Source organism: Eupeodes corollae, chromosome 3, assembly GCF_945859685.1.
Source record: "Eupeodes corollae chromosome 3, idEupCoro1.1, whole genome shotgun sequence".
NCBI classification, from domain to species: Eukaryota; Metazoa; Arthropoda; class Insecta; order Diptera; family Syrphidae; genus Eupeodes; species Eupeodes corollae.
The window spans coordinates 38,028,220-38,045,667 of record NC_079149.1 but is presented as its reverse complement, the minus strand read 5'-3'; the positions used below and the strand labels follow the sequence as shown (position 1 = coordinate 38,045,667).

General features: G+C 29.8%; 2 protein-coding genes across 3 annotated transcripts in view; one reads left to right on the top strand and one right to left on the bottom strand.

Annotated features, from left to right (window-relative positions):
• The window catches only part of LOC129951506 (uncharacterized), a 42,477-nt gene extending 35,828 nt beyond the window's left edge, over positions 1-6,649 (bottom strand). Inside the window, exons 1-2 of one of the 2 annotated variants that reach the window (XM_056063697.1) lie at positions 6,554-6,649; positions 6,279-6,481 (exon numbers count right to left, since the gene is read on the bottom strand). In XM_056063697.1, coding sequence (XP_055919672.1) covers positions 6,279-6,433 — 155 coding nt within the window. In that variant the 5' untranslated portion in view covers positions 6,434-6,481; positions 6,554-6,649. Of the gene's footprint in view, positions 1-6,278; positions 6,518-6,553 lie in introns of those variants that run through there. The other variant, XM_056063696.1, reaches the window with a different exon arrangement.
• The window catches only part of LOC129950424 (zwei Ig domain protein zig-8), a 358,168-nt gene that overhangs the window by 235,074 nt on the left and 105,646 nt on the right, over positions 1-17,448 (top strand). The gene's annotated exons all lie outside the window — the stretch shown is intronic.

Genomic DNA, 17,448 nt, shown 5'->3' with positions numbered 1-17,448 from the left:
ATCATAATTGCGACATTCAATTATGATAAAAATCTAACAAATAAATTAGTTTATTTATTTGTAAACAATATTTAACAACATCTTAAACGCCTTTATGTTTTGAAATATTTCATAAAACATACAAACTAAACTAAACAATTTCTAAGAACCTATTAATATTGTGCACCACACAAATAAGTTGACTATCGCCTACATTACACTTGTAATCTGTGTGTTATAAATAATTGGTTGGTAGTTGGTACTGATGCTCAATTTAATTAAAACCTTTTTGTGTTTATTAAACAAAATTGAATAACCTTTTCATTGTGTGCATTACAATGTGTAATGTGTCTAAATTTTTTGAGTGTTTATAGAAGTCCCAATATTTCAATTTTATTACTTTAAATAAACATAGTTAGTACCTAAAATAACTTTATTGTCAAAAATTACTATTGATTGTATACGAACTATGAAATTGTGTTGAATGGGGTCATTTTGATAATATATGGACCGCTAATTTTTTTTTTTATTTTAGACTGATTTGTTTGGAGGCAGTTAAATTGGACGAATTTATATGTATGAGTTTCAATTTAACTTTAATTCAAAATTACAGCTGGTTAAAAGACTTCAACATTTTTCAAACAAACTGAAAAATTCCAAATTAAAAAAATATCAATTAAGAACACCATATTTTCTTCTTCGTAAAACTAAGTTGGGACAATTTCTTGACAAAGTTCTAGTCTCCTAGACTCGGTTTATTGAAAAATTGGAACTCGGTTGAGTTTTTACTCATTTCTTTATGAAGTTCTAGAGCGTTAGAACTCTGATATAGACCTCGGTCATAGATTAAGCTTCGAAATATTGGACCCTCAAATTTGAGAAGATAGATTTTATCAGATCTCATATGGTTTTATTAATTTTGAATCACTGAAATATTTTAATGTGCAATAATAATAAATTGTTGAAAACAGAGTTATGAATGCTGAGAAGATCCAAAGTCACAGCTAGTGCTTCGAAAATTCAGTAAAACCAAAAAAATGAAAATTAACAAACACTCAAAATTATTTTTCGATAGAATGTCAGAAATGTATTTTCATAAGTATAGCACCCGGTAAGTCTTACCGAGTGCTATAAAAGTAAATAGTTTATTATTCTTTAGTGTTTTGTTTCATTAAGCCGAGAATTAAGTAATCAAAAATCAATAAAAGAACTAAATTTTAAAAATAAACCGATAGTTATTAGACTGATTTTTTGAATAGATTTTAGAATTTTGTCAAGAAATTGGCTGCATTTCGTTAAAAAAGGGGATATTCGACTTACTTTACAATGACCCATTCAACAAAAATTCGGCATTGTGGTATGTCATAAGCATCGGCTTAATTAACTTCTCATAGAACGTTATTGTAATGAGTCCGATATGTCGAATAGATAATTTTGACATTTCTCGACGTTTCAAGGTTCCTAGAGTCGAAATAAAATATTTTTAAAACCTTGAGATATTGGCTTTAAGCTGCTGTTATCTTTTAAAAAATAATATTTTCAATATTCAGTAAAATTTTGAGAAAAATCAAATTGACAGTTTTGTTTACAAAAAATAAAAACCTAAAAAAAAAACAACACTAAAACTTGGTAAAAATTTACTTTCGACTCAAATAGCTTTTCAAAAATTAAGAATATATCTATGCTTCAAACTTATTTTATTTCACAGAAAATATTGTGTTCAATATTCAGTAATTAATATATAAAAATCCAACAGTTTTTTTCATAAAAAATAAAATCTACAAAAAATAGTACGCAAATTTGATAAAAATTGATACGAGTACATATAGACAACCTTTTAAGCAAGACAAATTGACAGACGGGATGAGAAGTTATCAGTGTGGGTCGTATCCCAATCTCTTCTTTTTTTATTTTGGGCTGATTTGTTTGTAGGCAGTAAAATATGACGAATTTAAATGTATGATTTTTCATTTAAGTTTAATTTGAAATTACAGCTAGTGGAAAGATTTCAACATTTTCCAAATAACATACCAACACATAATTGCAAACTGAAAACCTACAATTTAAAAAAATATCAATTAAGAAAACCGTTTCTTATTAAAATCGGAGCTCTAGTAAAACCGAGCTGAAACAATTTCTTGACAAAGTTCTAGTCTATAAGACTCGGTTAATTGAAAAATTGGAACTCGGTTGAGTTTTTACTCATTTCTTTATGAAGTTCTAAAGGTTTAGAACTCTGATTTAGATCTCGATCAAAAATGAAAGTTCGAAATATTAGAATCTCAGATTTGAGGAGATAGAATTTAGCAAATCTCATATGGTTTCATTAATTTCGAAATCACTGAAGTTTTTTTTTTCAAAAATTCAGTAGAACCAAACAAATGAAAATTAACAAACACTTAAAATTAATTTTCGATAGAATGTCAGAAATGTATGTTCACATGTATAGAACCCGGTATGTCCAACTGCGTTCTATGGAAGTTTATTATACCTTAGCGCTTTGTTTCATTAATCCTAGAACTAAGTCCTCAAAAATCAATAAAAAAAAACTAAATTTTAAAAATAAACCGAGTTAATAGATCAAGTTTTGAATAGATTTTAGAATTTTGTCAAGAAATTGGCTGTATTTCGTTAAAAAAGGGGATATTCGACTTACTTTACAAAGGCCCATTAAACAAAAATTCGGCATTTTGGTAGTTCATATGCGTCTGCTTTATTAACTTCCCATAGAACGTTATTGTAATGAGTCCGATTTGTCGAATAGATAATTTTGACATTTCTCGACGTTTCAAGGTCCCTAGAGTCGAAATAAAATCTAATATATAAATTTCTCCTGTCACAGTGTTAGTTGCCATACTCCTCCGAAACGGCTTAACCAATTTTAATGAAATTTTGCATATACATTCGGTAGATCTAAGAATAGGTTTTTATCTACTTTTTATGTTCCTTAGTGTTATGGTTTAATTGCATCAACATCGTACGCGGTTCAACGATCATACGATAGTATTCAGTAACGCTTTGTACCTACAATGAAGCATTGATTGTTATTGTGGATATTTGCATTATCATTGCCAACTTACCACTCAGTCATTTCGCTATGCATTCACCAAATCGATATGCATCTGATTTAAAAGTACAATTAATTAAATCGTGAACTACAATGCAATACTGTAGAAACGCTTGAGGCGTTGAACAGGACATTGAAAGATATGAAAAACAACGAAAGACTATTTGGCGGCACTCTGTTAATCTTTTCAGGTGATTCCAGACAAAGACTTCCCGTTATTCCGCGTTCAAAATACGCTGATGAGATCAACGCGTGCTTAAAATCATCGCCACTGTGGCGTGATGTTGAAAAAGTTCAACTGAAAGTAAATATGCGTGTTACAATGCTTCAAAATCCAACCGCTAAACATTCTCAAAACAACTGTTAGATATAAGCGACGAAAAAGTTACTACAGATATAACTGTGTGCATAAAATTATCGGTCGATTTCTGCACGATTATTGGTTCACAAGATGCTTTCAATGATCAGATATTTCCGAGCAATTTTAGCAACAAAAAAGATAGGATTTGTTGCATTAAGGGATTGATATTGTTTTTTTTGTAGTAATGTCAAAATTAGCGATATACATATATTAATTTTAAAGAATTAATTTTAATATATTAAAAAATTATTTATATGACAAAACAACGTGTGTAGGGTCAGCTTGTATTTTTAGAAAGATAAGATGATATACAGACAATAATCCAGAAAGATTCAAAAGGGCTCTCAAGAAAATTGCGCGAATGGTTTTTTTTTACCATAGCAGTTTAAAAAAAAGGTGAACATTGTGGTTAACCCTAAATATCTCACGAACCAATGACGCTAGAGACATGAATTAAATTTTATATAATAAATTGTAATATGATACCAAACAAATATATTTTTGGAAAAAATCCAATTAACGCTTATTTTTTATAAATCAAAAAACTTAAAAACAAAATTTGTCACCTCGAAAATTTGACGAATGAAAAATGATTTCATCTCCAAAACAATTTTATGCAACGGAAAATAATGTTTTCGACATCTGGGTAAATTTAGAATAATCAAATTAATAGTTTTTTTTTAAAGCAAAATTTTGAGAAAAATTGAATTGACAGTTTTTTTTTACAAAAAATATAAAAATTTTAAAGAAAATTTAACAAAAATTGGTAAAAATTGGTTTTTGACACAAATATCTTTTCAAAAATTTGAGATTATATATAATAGAAAAGACAGTTTTTTTTACAAAAAATAAAAACCTAACCCAAAAATTAAAAAAGTTTGTATAAATTGGTTTTTGACTCAAATATCCTCTTAAAACCTTGAGATATTGGTTTTAAGCTTCTTTTATCTTTAAAAAATATTGTTGTCAATATTCAGTAAAATTTTGAGAAAAATTAAATTAATAGTTTTTTTTTCTAAAAACTAAAAACCTAAAAAAAAATACTAAAACTTGGTAAACATTTACCTTTGCCTAAAATAGCTTTTCAAAAATTAAAAATATTGTCTTCAAACTTTTTTTTTCACAAAAAATATTGTTTTTGATATTCAGTAGTTTTTTTTTTATATAAAAATCTAACACTCCATTTATTTCCCAAAAAAAAATCGTACGCAAATTTGGTAAAATTTGATATTCGGTTCTTGGTATCTCCCAAATTAATTTCGTTTATCCAATTTATAAAAATTTAAGAAATGCTACTAAAATTGGTAAAAATTTGTTTTCGACTAAAAATCTGCTTAACAAAACTAGACTAAACTATTTCTTTATATGAAAAATATTGTTGGAAATTTTAAAATTTATAAGAATAATTCAACTGACATTTTTTTAACCCAACACGAAAAACTACAAACTTTTCAGCAAGACAAATCGACAGACGGGATGGGAAGTTATCAGTGTGGGTTGCATTCCAGTTTCTTTTTTTTTATAAGAAGCACACTCAAATGTTTCTTGGCTACCCTTTATATCGTTCACAGTATTAGCAAATTAAAAGAGAGGGGTTAGAAAGGATTACTCGCTTTACACTGCCTTTGAATTCTTCAACAGTCTACTATTATTCCAGATTTGTATATTACGACCAAGAAACAATATCAATTCATAGTTTGCAGTGCAGCCTAGATGACACTTTTTAAAAAAACTACATACTTTTCAAAATATAGTTTGTTGTCCATATTCCAAGCGATACTCTGTTAAATTTGATTGAGAAATATATATCCTATGTTTATAAGTAACTTTATGGGAACACAATACACAATACAATATATGTAGGTAGCATTAGCATTAAGCAGTTTTTATATACATACATAATAGGTAAATAACAAAAAGTTTGAATTTTAAAAATATCAGGGAAAACCTTTTAAGTGCAAAAGCAAATAACCCCCAAACAGTTAGCCCTTAGCATTCTCTTGGTAAAACATCTACCAAATTTATAAAAGCACTTGCTTTATTTGAAATTAATAAATATTTTTAAACAACACAGTTAAAAAAGTTATACCTGTTCTTCAGTTCATACGCATACTCTTATTAAATATAAAAAAGTTACTAAAAATTTAAGATTGAGACCAGGATTAAATTAGCTTAAGTTTTGTGGCGTATCTTCTTAGTTCTTATAATTCTGTAAGTGTTTTGCTAAAAACAAATTTTTAAAAGCATTATATCATTAGAAGGCCATGACAGTGTTTTTTTCCAAATAAGTAATTTGAGGCATACCTACCTATTCAAAAAAAACTCGAGGCCTACTTCCACTTAAATGTAAAAAAATTAAAAAAAAAATGTGTACGACCTTTTTTTTGAATTGGTATTGGTTACTGAGTAACACGTAATCCAATCAGAATCAAATTCTGATAAAACAAATTATTTTTTTTAGCAATGGTCATAGCTACACTCAATATTTTAAACGTAGAAGTTACATGGGGTGTTGCCACTATAGCATACAACGATGGGCTTTTGAAAACATTTAAAATCTCAAAATTTGTATGACTCAACTTTCTTGCGTTTTCGCTTTCTTTTAAATATTTTTGTTTAAAGCTGTAAACTTGTCCAATTGTAAATAACTCGTTTTCAGTTATTATTAAGCATGGTTACAACTTGGTAAAGGAAGAATACTAAAAATCGTGGAAAGCGAAAACAAAGAAGTTAATCTCGCAAGTTTTTGAAATTTAAATAATCTAAGCAATAGCAACCCATGATTTTTTTTTCTTAGGGCGGTGGCGGTTTATGTACATACACACTGTGTATATATCTTCACATCTATTTGATAGTTTTCTAAACTCATACCTTTCTGGTTCTTCCTGATTTTGACAAATGCGACAGACAAGGGATCCAATCGACCTCATCGACGACATGCTCTTTGCTGGATTTTTAATATTGGAACTAAATTCACTGCTACTGCCAGGGGCAATATCTTCCTCCATTGGATTAGTGTGATGCATTTCACTTTAATTCGATTATATAATCTGGGGAAATTGATTGTCTCTTCTCTGTACAATGTTAATGATGAAAGCAAAGAAGATTTTTTGAATAAAATCATATTTATATGAATTTTAACTTACTTTTGATTCAATTTTAATCTTGAACAGCGGACAAAAAAAAACAAACACCAAACAAAAATTATTTGATTTCAAAGTTTTTGATGCGTATAGGTCTAAATAGCCAATAAAGTAGAGCTTAAAATTTCACAAAATTCAAACTCAAACAACAAGTAATTGAAAAATTATTGGATACGTACGTAAATTACATACCAACTGCATAGCAATTTACTCATGATTTGTTTACAATTCTGAGCGTTTCCCAATGATATTTCTTGATGGTAAGAAAGTTGTCTATACATACTATTAACATTGGGTGATGATGCAAGTTTTCTTATTTTAAAAACATTTCTCTTGCTGATGTTTTCATTTTTTGGATTTTGAAAGACGTGGATGATTGAAATTGAATCAAGAGTAAAGTGAACTGCATTTTAATGCACACTTGCTTTTCCGAACGTATCCGATAACTTTTCTAAAACTCGATATTGTATATTTCAAAATGAATAATTTCTTATTTTTAAGATTGTTATAAGCTTTTAAAGTAAAAAAAGACAGAAAAATAGGAAATATTGAAGAAAGCGCATTAATTGAGTGCAAATTTTAACTGTACTGGCTATTTAGACTTAAACTTCAAAAATTTAATATTTGGGTAAATAAACTCATCACTCACATCTCAATAACAGCACCAACAAAACTAAACTAAAAATTGTTCATAAAAGAAAACAAAAACGTCAGAAGTATGATTCAAAATTCAAGGCTAATTCGATTTTCGTTTTTGTTTTTTTTTATGAGTAAAAACTGACAAAGTGGATTTAAATCAATTTTGGATTTTAGAAAATGTTCTTATATTCTCAAGAAAAAAAAATGATAGAAATGAAACAAAAAGATGTGATTTTTGAGGATTTTTATTGTTTCAGCTGAACCTAATATATTAAGGAAAGTTTAAATGAATGCGGGACACAGTTTAAAGTTATTTTGGGGAAGGGAACTTTAAAGATGACGGTCTCTTCTTTTTAACTATTGTGGAAAGTGTTTACTAAAAAAAAAGAAAGGCTTCAGTAAAACCAGGATAAGTTCCTCAAATTAAAATCCTGGCTTTGAGGGCTGTAAGTAAGTAAGGCTGTTATAAGAAACGCGTTTAAGTGCATGCAAGAACTTTTATTTTTATTTATATAAAAGAAAAAATGTCGGTAATATTATATAAAAATAATCTTCAGCATTTTAGTAGAATAAGATGATACCTTTTATGAATTTTCTTATTTCATCTGATTTTAAGTGTGTAAAAGAATTGTTGCGCGGAAAGTACTTAAGCTTTTGGTAGACTGAAGTTTTTGTAAATGGTGCACTTTGTCAAACTCTGGAATTTTTCGACGTTTCATCCAATAAAAACTTATTGGTCGTAGAGCCGACATTACATTTTGGGAGTGTTCATATAGGTAATACTAATACAAATTGGTAAACTTAGGGTTGTATTTATAAGGGTTCATATGGAAAACCGAATTCTAGTAAAGTTTTTTAGCGCTTGAGGAGTGAGGTATTAAAAATTTAAAGGTATTTTGGTGTATTATTGAAAATTAGGTGCAACACGTCTTAATTTAAGCTTTCCACGCAAGCCATCCGTACGTGTTGAAAAAGATGAGAGTGAAATGCCTGGATTTACATTTAGAAAATGTTTTTCGGTAATTTGGTGTACCAAGCTTTTAGTTATACGTCGGAATTGAAAAGGAGGATTAAGCGTGACTGTTTTTTGGCGCTATAACAGTTTTCTTTACTGATTTTTAAGCATTTGAAAACGTGATTTTCTTACCACTTTTTCCAACTTTTGTCTTAGTAAAAGTTAAAAATATGATGTTTAAATGTCTATAGTCTTGAATTTTTTTTCACAGATTTTAGCATATTATACTTTTGGTTAAACAAATCCTCCATAGTTGCAAAATATTCATTCATATATTTAATACCCCACCCTCTCCAATCGCTCGTAAAAAAAACCTGCCATACTTTTTATTTTTAGGAACTCATTTCTAAAATATTAAATTTTCACCAATTTTGGTTATATTAAAACTATCAAAACTTGTTGGAGGACTTTTCCCTCAAGAAGGAATCAACCAAAAAAAAAGAAAATACAAAGAATGTCTAAAAGCTCGTGGTTGAGGATCTTCCATAACGCCATCCAAGGATTATTTAAGGTTTTTTATATAGAGGCCAATAAGAAGTTTAAAGAGCTTTGTAAGACTAAAAAAAGACGTTATACGCTGAAAAGCAAGCAGACCCATTAGCATCTTGTAAAAGCTCAGCTAATTTTTGGAAACTGGCTAGGGAGCTGAATGGAAAACGTTTTACAATCCCCACATAACTGTCTTCAAATGTAATGCTTTCCCAATTCAAGGATCTTTTGAATCCTGTAATAACGCCGACAAAGTGGAAATTCGCAGCACCTGGATTTGTAGCCGACTTTCTGGACTGTGGCATTTACATTTAGCAACGTTGAAGACGCTTAAAAATGGAAAAGCAGCCAGATCGAAGGGTATTCTAGTGGAATTTTTAACTTTCCATAGGAAGTTATTGTAATGGGTCCGATTTGTCAAATTGAAAATTTTGACATTTCTCGACGTTTCAAGGTCCCTAGAGTCGGAATAAAAGATTTTTAGAAAGATGTCTGTGCGTGCGTGTGTACGTACGTTTGTACGTCCGTACGTTTGCGACGTTTTTTCGTCCTTCATACCTCAAGAACCAGAAGAGATATCGACTTCAAATAAATTTTGTTATACAGATAATAAGGTAGAAAGATGCAGAAAGAAAATTGTGTGTTTGGTTTATTTACCATAGCAGTTTGAAAAAAAGGTCAAAATTTTGGTTAACCCTAAATATCTTACGAACCAAAAACGCTAGAAACTTGAATTAAAGTTTATATAATATATTGTAACGTGATATCAAAGACGTATATTTTTTGAAACAAAATCCATTTAATGGTTTTTTTTATAAATCAAAAAAAAAAAACTGAAAAAAAAAAATCTGTCACCTCCAAAATTTTAGGACTAAAATATGATTTCATCTCCAAAACAATTTTGTGCAACGAAGAATAATGTTTTGACATCTCATAAAATTTTGAGAAAAATCGAATTGACAGTTTTTTTTTATAAAAAATAAAAATCTAAAAAAAACATTACTCGAAGTTAGTAAAAATTGAATATCGATTCAAATATCTTTTCAAAACCTTGAAATTAAGGCTTCAAACTTGTTTTAACTTATAAGAAATATTGTTTTTAACATTTTGAAAAATTTTGAAAAAAATCGAATTGACAGTTTTTTTATAAAAAATTGAAAACCGAAAAAAAATTAACAAAAGTTGGTAAAAAATGATTTTCGACTCAAATATCTTTTCAAAAATTTTATATAACAACTTCAGTTTTGGAGGGAGAATATTCGACTGATAATTACGAGATGCTATTATATTTCCAATCCAAAAAATGATCGTTATTTGATGAAGCTAACTACAGAGGTATTTCCTTTTTAAATGCATCTTACAAGATATTTTCAACAATGATTTATAATCGTCTTGTTAGATGGCTTGAAACCGGAAACTTGCAGATATTCAGCAATAGATAATGTTTTTATATTCAAGAGCTTGGCAGAGAATTACTTGAAACAAAGGAAAAAGTTGTATGTTTTTTTATCGATTTTAAAGCAGCTTTTGATATAATCGATAGAGGTGCACTATTCTATAAGCTGTATATTCTTGGGATATCATTAAAGTTTGGTCGCGTTCTTCAGCACCTATATAGAGGAACAAGGGTGGCTGTATGGACAAGTGAAAAACTCTCAGACTGGTTTTTAACCTCATCGGGAGTGAGACAAGGTTGTACTTTAAGCCCTACCTTGTTTGAATCATTCATTGATGACCTTTTAGACTACCTGCCAGGTGGAGTGGATTTCGCAGAAATGCGTATTAAGGCACTTCTATTCGAAGATGATAAAGTCATGTTTGCGCAATCACCGGAAACTCTGCAGTTCATGATTAACACTGTTTACCAATATGGCAAGATCCTGCTGAGGAATGTCAAATTAATTTTAATTTACTTATAGAGGATTTAAGGACCGCTGAAAACATCTTGTATGAAGTCATTTTAAAAGTTGATGGGAAATGAAGAGCTTGATATATATTTCGGATGCGTCTAATTCCTTGTACAGAACAACTTACAGCAGAATAAATTAATGTCCGTGTGATTTCTATGAACTAATAGATTTAAATTTCATTCCACACAGACCTGATTTACCCCTAGAGTGTAATATGTGCAACCTATCAGAAAGAGAGGATATTGTCCACTTCTAGGGAAAATACCCCATTCTCAGAGAAATCGGAAGGAATGTATTCAGAAAAGACTTTCTATAGGAAGATCAAGTGATAAGTTATTGAATGAAATGAATGTTGTCAATCTTTACGAATTTTGCAGAATTGCACTTAGATATAAAAGTGCTATATTGAACAAACATTTTTGATTTTGTTTTATTTACTGTTTTTTATGTTATTTGTAATCTATAATGAACTGTTTATAGTTAAACAATTATAAATACCTTTTTTAATATTTAAAAGTAATTATGTTGAGGGCTTTTGACGTTTTGTTGTCACTCTGGCAGACGGCAATTGCTATGCCATAATGATTTTTATAATCATTTTTGATGTGTAATGTAAATTTTACTTTACTTCAATAAAATATGTATCTATCTATCTATCAAATCTTGTTGCCAACTATTGTACTATATTTTTTTTTAAAAGATATCTGACATCAAAATACACCGAAAGTTTGTTTTTCTCAACAGCTAAAATAACGTTTTAAATGTTGGTTGGTTTTTAAATTCTCACTTTTAATATCGACTTAAATTAAATTTTAAGAAAAAGGATAACAATTAAGATGGCGCTGACTTAATTAGACTAACGTAAAAATACCACCAAATTATTTTTAATAACAAACTTTTAAAAGTTTTTAATAATAATATTTAAGGTTTGGTATTGGGGAATAATTTTGGTGCGCAATTAAAAAATACAGCAGAAAATCAGCATTAGTTCTCAAGAATATTTTTCATTTCATTTAATTTATTTGTGAATACTTAATAACTGTAAGATACAATATCTTATAAAATAGTTACAAGCTAATAAAACAAATTATTGATAGAGCAAGCTAATAATTCAGTATCTGATATTATAATACACGATTGAAGCTAAGTAATGCGAAAAAAGAAAAAGGACAAGTTAGAGTATCAGAAATATACATTTGCAAAAATATAATTCAAGTATTTAAATGCTATGTGAAAAATGATTTGTAAGAGCCTTTTTAATTCTTGTTGCAATTTGGATTTCCGTAATAGCGCGAGGAAGAGAATTCCAGAGTCGGACTGAGTTTAAAATGAATTGACGTTGGGATGTTAAACATGTGAAGCAAGGATGAATCAATTGACGAGATCTACTAGAGGTAGGGAAATTTATCTTGTCAAAACAGTATTGTGGTTGGTGTGTAAGCAGTACATCAGCGAATAGCAACAAACTACGAGGTTTAAGGTAGTTATCAAAGGTCATATCAAGAAGCAGGGTAGCAAAATTGGATACACGATCATATCTTCGTTAGCCAAAGACATAGCGAACAATATTGTTAAAATTTTTGGCAGTTTCAACATATTCAATGGGGGCATTTCTTAACAAAATCGAAGGAAAATAAGAGAGATCAAGAATATTTTTGTAGATTACTATGCATTTAAATTTCTTAGAGTTCAAAAAAAGACCATTTAAGTGAGACCAGTTTGAAATAGTATCAAGATCAACATTGATATTAGTGGTGCCATGCTCAATAGGTCCCAGGGGACAACTGAAATAAAGTTGAAAGTCGTCGGCGTACAGATGACAGGAACAGTTTTTGATTAGACTTAGAAGTTCATTTACATAGATACAGAATAGTAGAGGACCCAAAATCGACCCTTGAGGAAAACCAGACGAAATAGGTAAAAAACTAGACAGACAGTCACCAATTTGAACTGCTTGTTTTGTGTTAGACAAGTAAGATTAACGAGCTTAGCAGAGCTGAGTTTACATCAACATCGTTAGTAGGCATATTTTTTGCCTTACCAATACCAACGTTTCGCAAGTTCCCCCACAATTTACGTCCGTTTAATAAAGAACTCAGTTGATCAGACAAAATTTGAGATTTGGCTAAATGGATTTCAGCTGTGACTTTGTTTCGTAGTGAACAAAACAAGTGTCGCAATTCGGTCAACCGATATCGCTTCCAGTTGTTATATGCATTATCTCGTTGTTGCATCAACAGTCTAATATTTTGCGTGAACCATGGTTTATCATTAGAATTAAGAGTTTTTGTTTTCAAAGGAACATGCCTATAGAAAAGGGTTTGGGTATTATTTGTTAAGAATTGCCATTGTTCGTTAGTGGAGGGCATAGAAAATATACTCCCCCAATTGATGGGTCTAGTATGATCTTCAAGATACTGAAAGTTAATGTTTTTGAAGTCACGGTATGATATTTTTTGTCAGAACATGTGAAATTTAATTTTGATTGTTAAAAAAATTAAGTCATGTTTTGAAAAGGCAGGTATGGAAAGTTGATCATACAAGGCTACATCGTCTATGTCACTAACAAAAAACAAGTCAAGCAGAGTTGCCCCACTATCAAAAAAATGAGTTGGATTCGTGGTGTTAACTGGACATAAACTGAGCAATCGCATGCTATCAGTCAAAGTATCGGTATTCAATAAGTTGCAATTTAATTTCCAAATAAATATCAAGTTAAATAAAAACAAAATTTTAATAAGAGTCATTAACTCAATTTAAAAATATTAGAATAAAATAAACATATTCTTACAAAGTTGCCGAAACAATAAAAACACTGTTATGTTCATTTAAAGTTCTATTTAAATTATTGGGAAACAAACAAAGTTTGTTAAAGGGAAACAGAAAAACGTTCATAAACCTTTAAGAAATTTTTCACGAATAGCAGTATCAAATAAGACAATTCTGAAATGTTACCTCAATGTTTCTAAAATGTTTCAAAAATGTTTCTTTGATCTGGATACTCCTTAATGCAACAGACTACGAGTAGCTAACTGATCAAAACGCAACAATTCTTGGAATGTAGGTACAATTGTACAACATTTTGTTCAGTGTTCACAAACTTTTATCTAGATTCAGCTAAGAAAAAATTAAAATGCAATATTTGTATTTGTCTTAATATTTTAAGAAACCTTTATGAAAATAATTAACTGAAAGTGTTTTAGTCATCTTAAATAAATGTTCAAAAATTGTAATATTTTTATTATGTAGCATAAATACAATATACAAACATACATACATACATGAATGGTTTGGCTATTACAGGTCAATTTCATGGTCTAATTCAGCTTTAGCTACCCTGAGTCAATTTTGTGTAAACATCATGCAGCTCTTACACACTCAAAATAAAATCTTAAGTACCAAACACATAAAGTGGTAAAAACGAAAACGAAAAAAAAACGAAGAAATACTGGAACAAAAGTTCGTTTTGTGTCTACTCGAAAAAAGTGCTTAGTCCTTATTCAGAATGGTAAATTTACGTCAAGATAAATTCTCTAGATATGATGTTATATCCAATCCCGACAACTTAACGACTGTGGCGTGTTGTTATAGAAATGAACCCTTGTTTAGGTGCAAAGAAGATTATAAGCACCCTACTTTTCGAGAGCTATATATATGAGCTATCGTGCATAATGCTGATAGCTTAGTTCTGAATGAAATATTAATCTCTTTCCAAAAGCAAAACAACCAAACAAGAAAAAAAAAACGAAACAAAAAACTTGGAAGAGGATCCAAAAAGTTTCATTCTCCTCAAAATGTTGTAATGTGATCCATATACGAACCGATTCGCTTGTTTCTATTTTGGACCCGGTTCCTGTGGCAAAACTTTTTTAATGGACTCGGAGGTAAAAACAACCCTTTTACTCACGGATTTCTTATTTCATTCTTAATTCAGGAAAAGAAAATCACTTAAAGATTATCTTGATGTTAGTACTTTGGAAGATTTATTCAAAAGTAACAGTTTTTTTTTTTTTATTTTTCGCTAAGTGAGTCTGATGGTAAAATGCTTACAGCTGCAAAGATGCTCATATCTGATTGAACTATGTAAGGTTTAAAAGGATCTTCAAATTCAGGATATGTATGCACATAAATTGAGAAAATTAATTGCAATAAAATTCTCGTAACCGACTTTTCTTCGATATACAAACAGGGATGAGAATGCTAAGCAAGAAAAGTGAAACATTTTGCCCAAAAAAACGAAGTAGATTTGTAAAATATGTAGCAGATAATGAAAAAAAACACAAAATACACCACCTAGTCTTACTTAGACGTAAAATTGTATGTATTTGAAGGTTAAATGCTTCTTGAAATTCACAAAATTCAGTTTGTCGTTTAGAGCTGTGAAAAAAATAAAAATAAACATCTTGTAAGTATGTCTCAATTTGAAATTCAATTTTCTTTATTGCCGCTGATGCACATAAATGCAGCGAATGACAGGCACAATGAATCAATTCAACACATCGCACCTCCGGTGCAATAATGACGTAAATGCAATTTTCTTAAATGTTCAGGAATCACGGTTAAAGTTTGCTTGCTTATTGAAAATACTATATCGCCCTAAAATAGGCCTACAGAATCGACTTCAAGAGTCCTAAAAATAGCTGACTATTATGTGAGTTAGAGTTCATATTCTTACCTTATATATCTTTCACCTGTTTCTTTTTTGAGCTTGTGAAGAGTTTGAACTATTGTGGAGCGCAAGGTACATTACGACTTTGTTGCTCGGAAAAATTTTATAGTTTAAACTTTTGTGTCAAACAAAAAAGTGGCCTCTTTTGGGCACTAGCAAAGATACCATCACGTCAATTTTACCACGGATAAAACTTGACATTTGGGACATTATGGCGTTCTTAACTCAATTTCAGAAAAAAATTGCAATTGCGTCGATATTGCATCTGAGGTGCGACATCTTAAATGAAATTTTGTGCGTTAGACAAAATTTTAAAACGAAGCAGAAATAAGTTGCTACGTAGCAGATACATACAAATAAATTAATGAAGTAGATCTGCTACATATGAAGTAAATACTCATCTCTGTATACAAAGCTCATTGTTGGTCGATTTAAACTTTCCGTAAAGTAAACCGTAAGGGCAGGTGTGGTAGTGGAGAAATTATTTTAATTGTTTTTCTTTTTTTTGTTTGCTGATAAAGGGTGCAAGAAAGGATAACATGAGTATTAAGAAAGATTTTGAATTAATTGCTATCTCATCCTGTGTAAGACATATTTCTTATGTTATTTTTTGTTTTCTTCTTTAGTTTTTTTTTTTGAAGGATTGAAAAATCTCTCCTTGGAGAAAAATACATCGTTTTGATGGGAAGGCCACATGTGTGTGCATAAAACATAAGGGGCATCCATCTTGTGGTAGCTTACGATGCTGAAAGGATTTGAGTTTTGCTTATCTCAATGAATTTTTTATTTTTTTTTTCACTTCACGCAAAAACACACACAAACACACCTTAAACAGCGCATACACACACATACTCGTATATAATATAATCCTTCTTATAAAATACACTTCTGTTGCTTTCCATCATTAATAATGTAACGAAGGGTTTCTCTGGAAGCAATCTGAGAAGTTTGGACTACCAAAGTTTTTTTTGTTGTTTTTGTGTTTTTCAACATATAGAAAATAACGAAGTAAGGGATTTTCTCGAGGGTTTCTTATACTAAGTCGTGCTTTTTTTATTATTTTGATTGTTTATTTTTGCAACTTTAAACTATTTCCTTAAATCTATCAAAGATATAAAAAGGTTGCGAATGTTCATCTGTTTTAAGAGATTAAAGTTTTCATTCAGGATGTACGACTACATACAAGTATACAAGTTTCAAATTGATTGCGTGTCAGTTGAATATTATTTTAGCATTTTGTATTTTGTTGGTGATGGGTCACATCAGGGATTCTATAGGTATATGTTGAAATAGTAGAATTTAAGCTATTAATCCTCTGTGAAGAAAAGGACACACATGGAGATATACAAATTACAAATGCGTCAAATTTGTTTTGAGTAATAAAAAAGTGGATTTTGTAGGTTTATTATAGTTTTTGATATACATATGTCATCTGTTTTTTATTTGATTAATTTGACATTTTTTCATCGGAAAGGATCAGCAAAAGAAAAGTCTTTATCACAGTTAATTTCATTTAAAATCTTTTTTAGAACTTCAGTAATTACAGTTTTTATGGAATTTAAAAAAACTTGTGAAATCAAATTTTCTTCAGGTCAGTTAGTTTTTTATAGGTTTGGCAAAAGAAGAACTATTAACTTAGCTTGAAAGTCTTTAACTGATCCAAATCTATCACTCTTTAATATTAATAATGTTAATGGGAAAACTCGATTTTTCCACTCGTTACAACATTTAGACTGATAACAGTTTATCCAAATTCCTTGTCTGATCCTTGTTAAATCTAAGTTTCCTTCCTGGAAAGAGAAACACGCTTAAAATACATTTTCAATTATCAGAATTTAAAAAGAAAAATACTTCAGAGAAGTGTTCTAAATTCTACACAAAGAGATGGTTCAAATCGTCAAAGCTTAACACATATTTTATACAGATGGTTCACGTAAAAATGATTATTCGTTGTATACTGTAGTCAAATTGAAACAAGATTCTTTTACTTTACTGGCAAGGACTGCTACCCAAAGAAGAAAGGACCTACATTGCAGAATTAGAAGTAATTAAAAAAACTGTATCTATTTCGAAAGCTTCGGACGAAGTATAATCTTGGCAAATAACCTGGGAATATTACAAGGCCATACAAATAAGACAAACCGATGGCCTACACTCTAACAATTAAGATGCACAC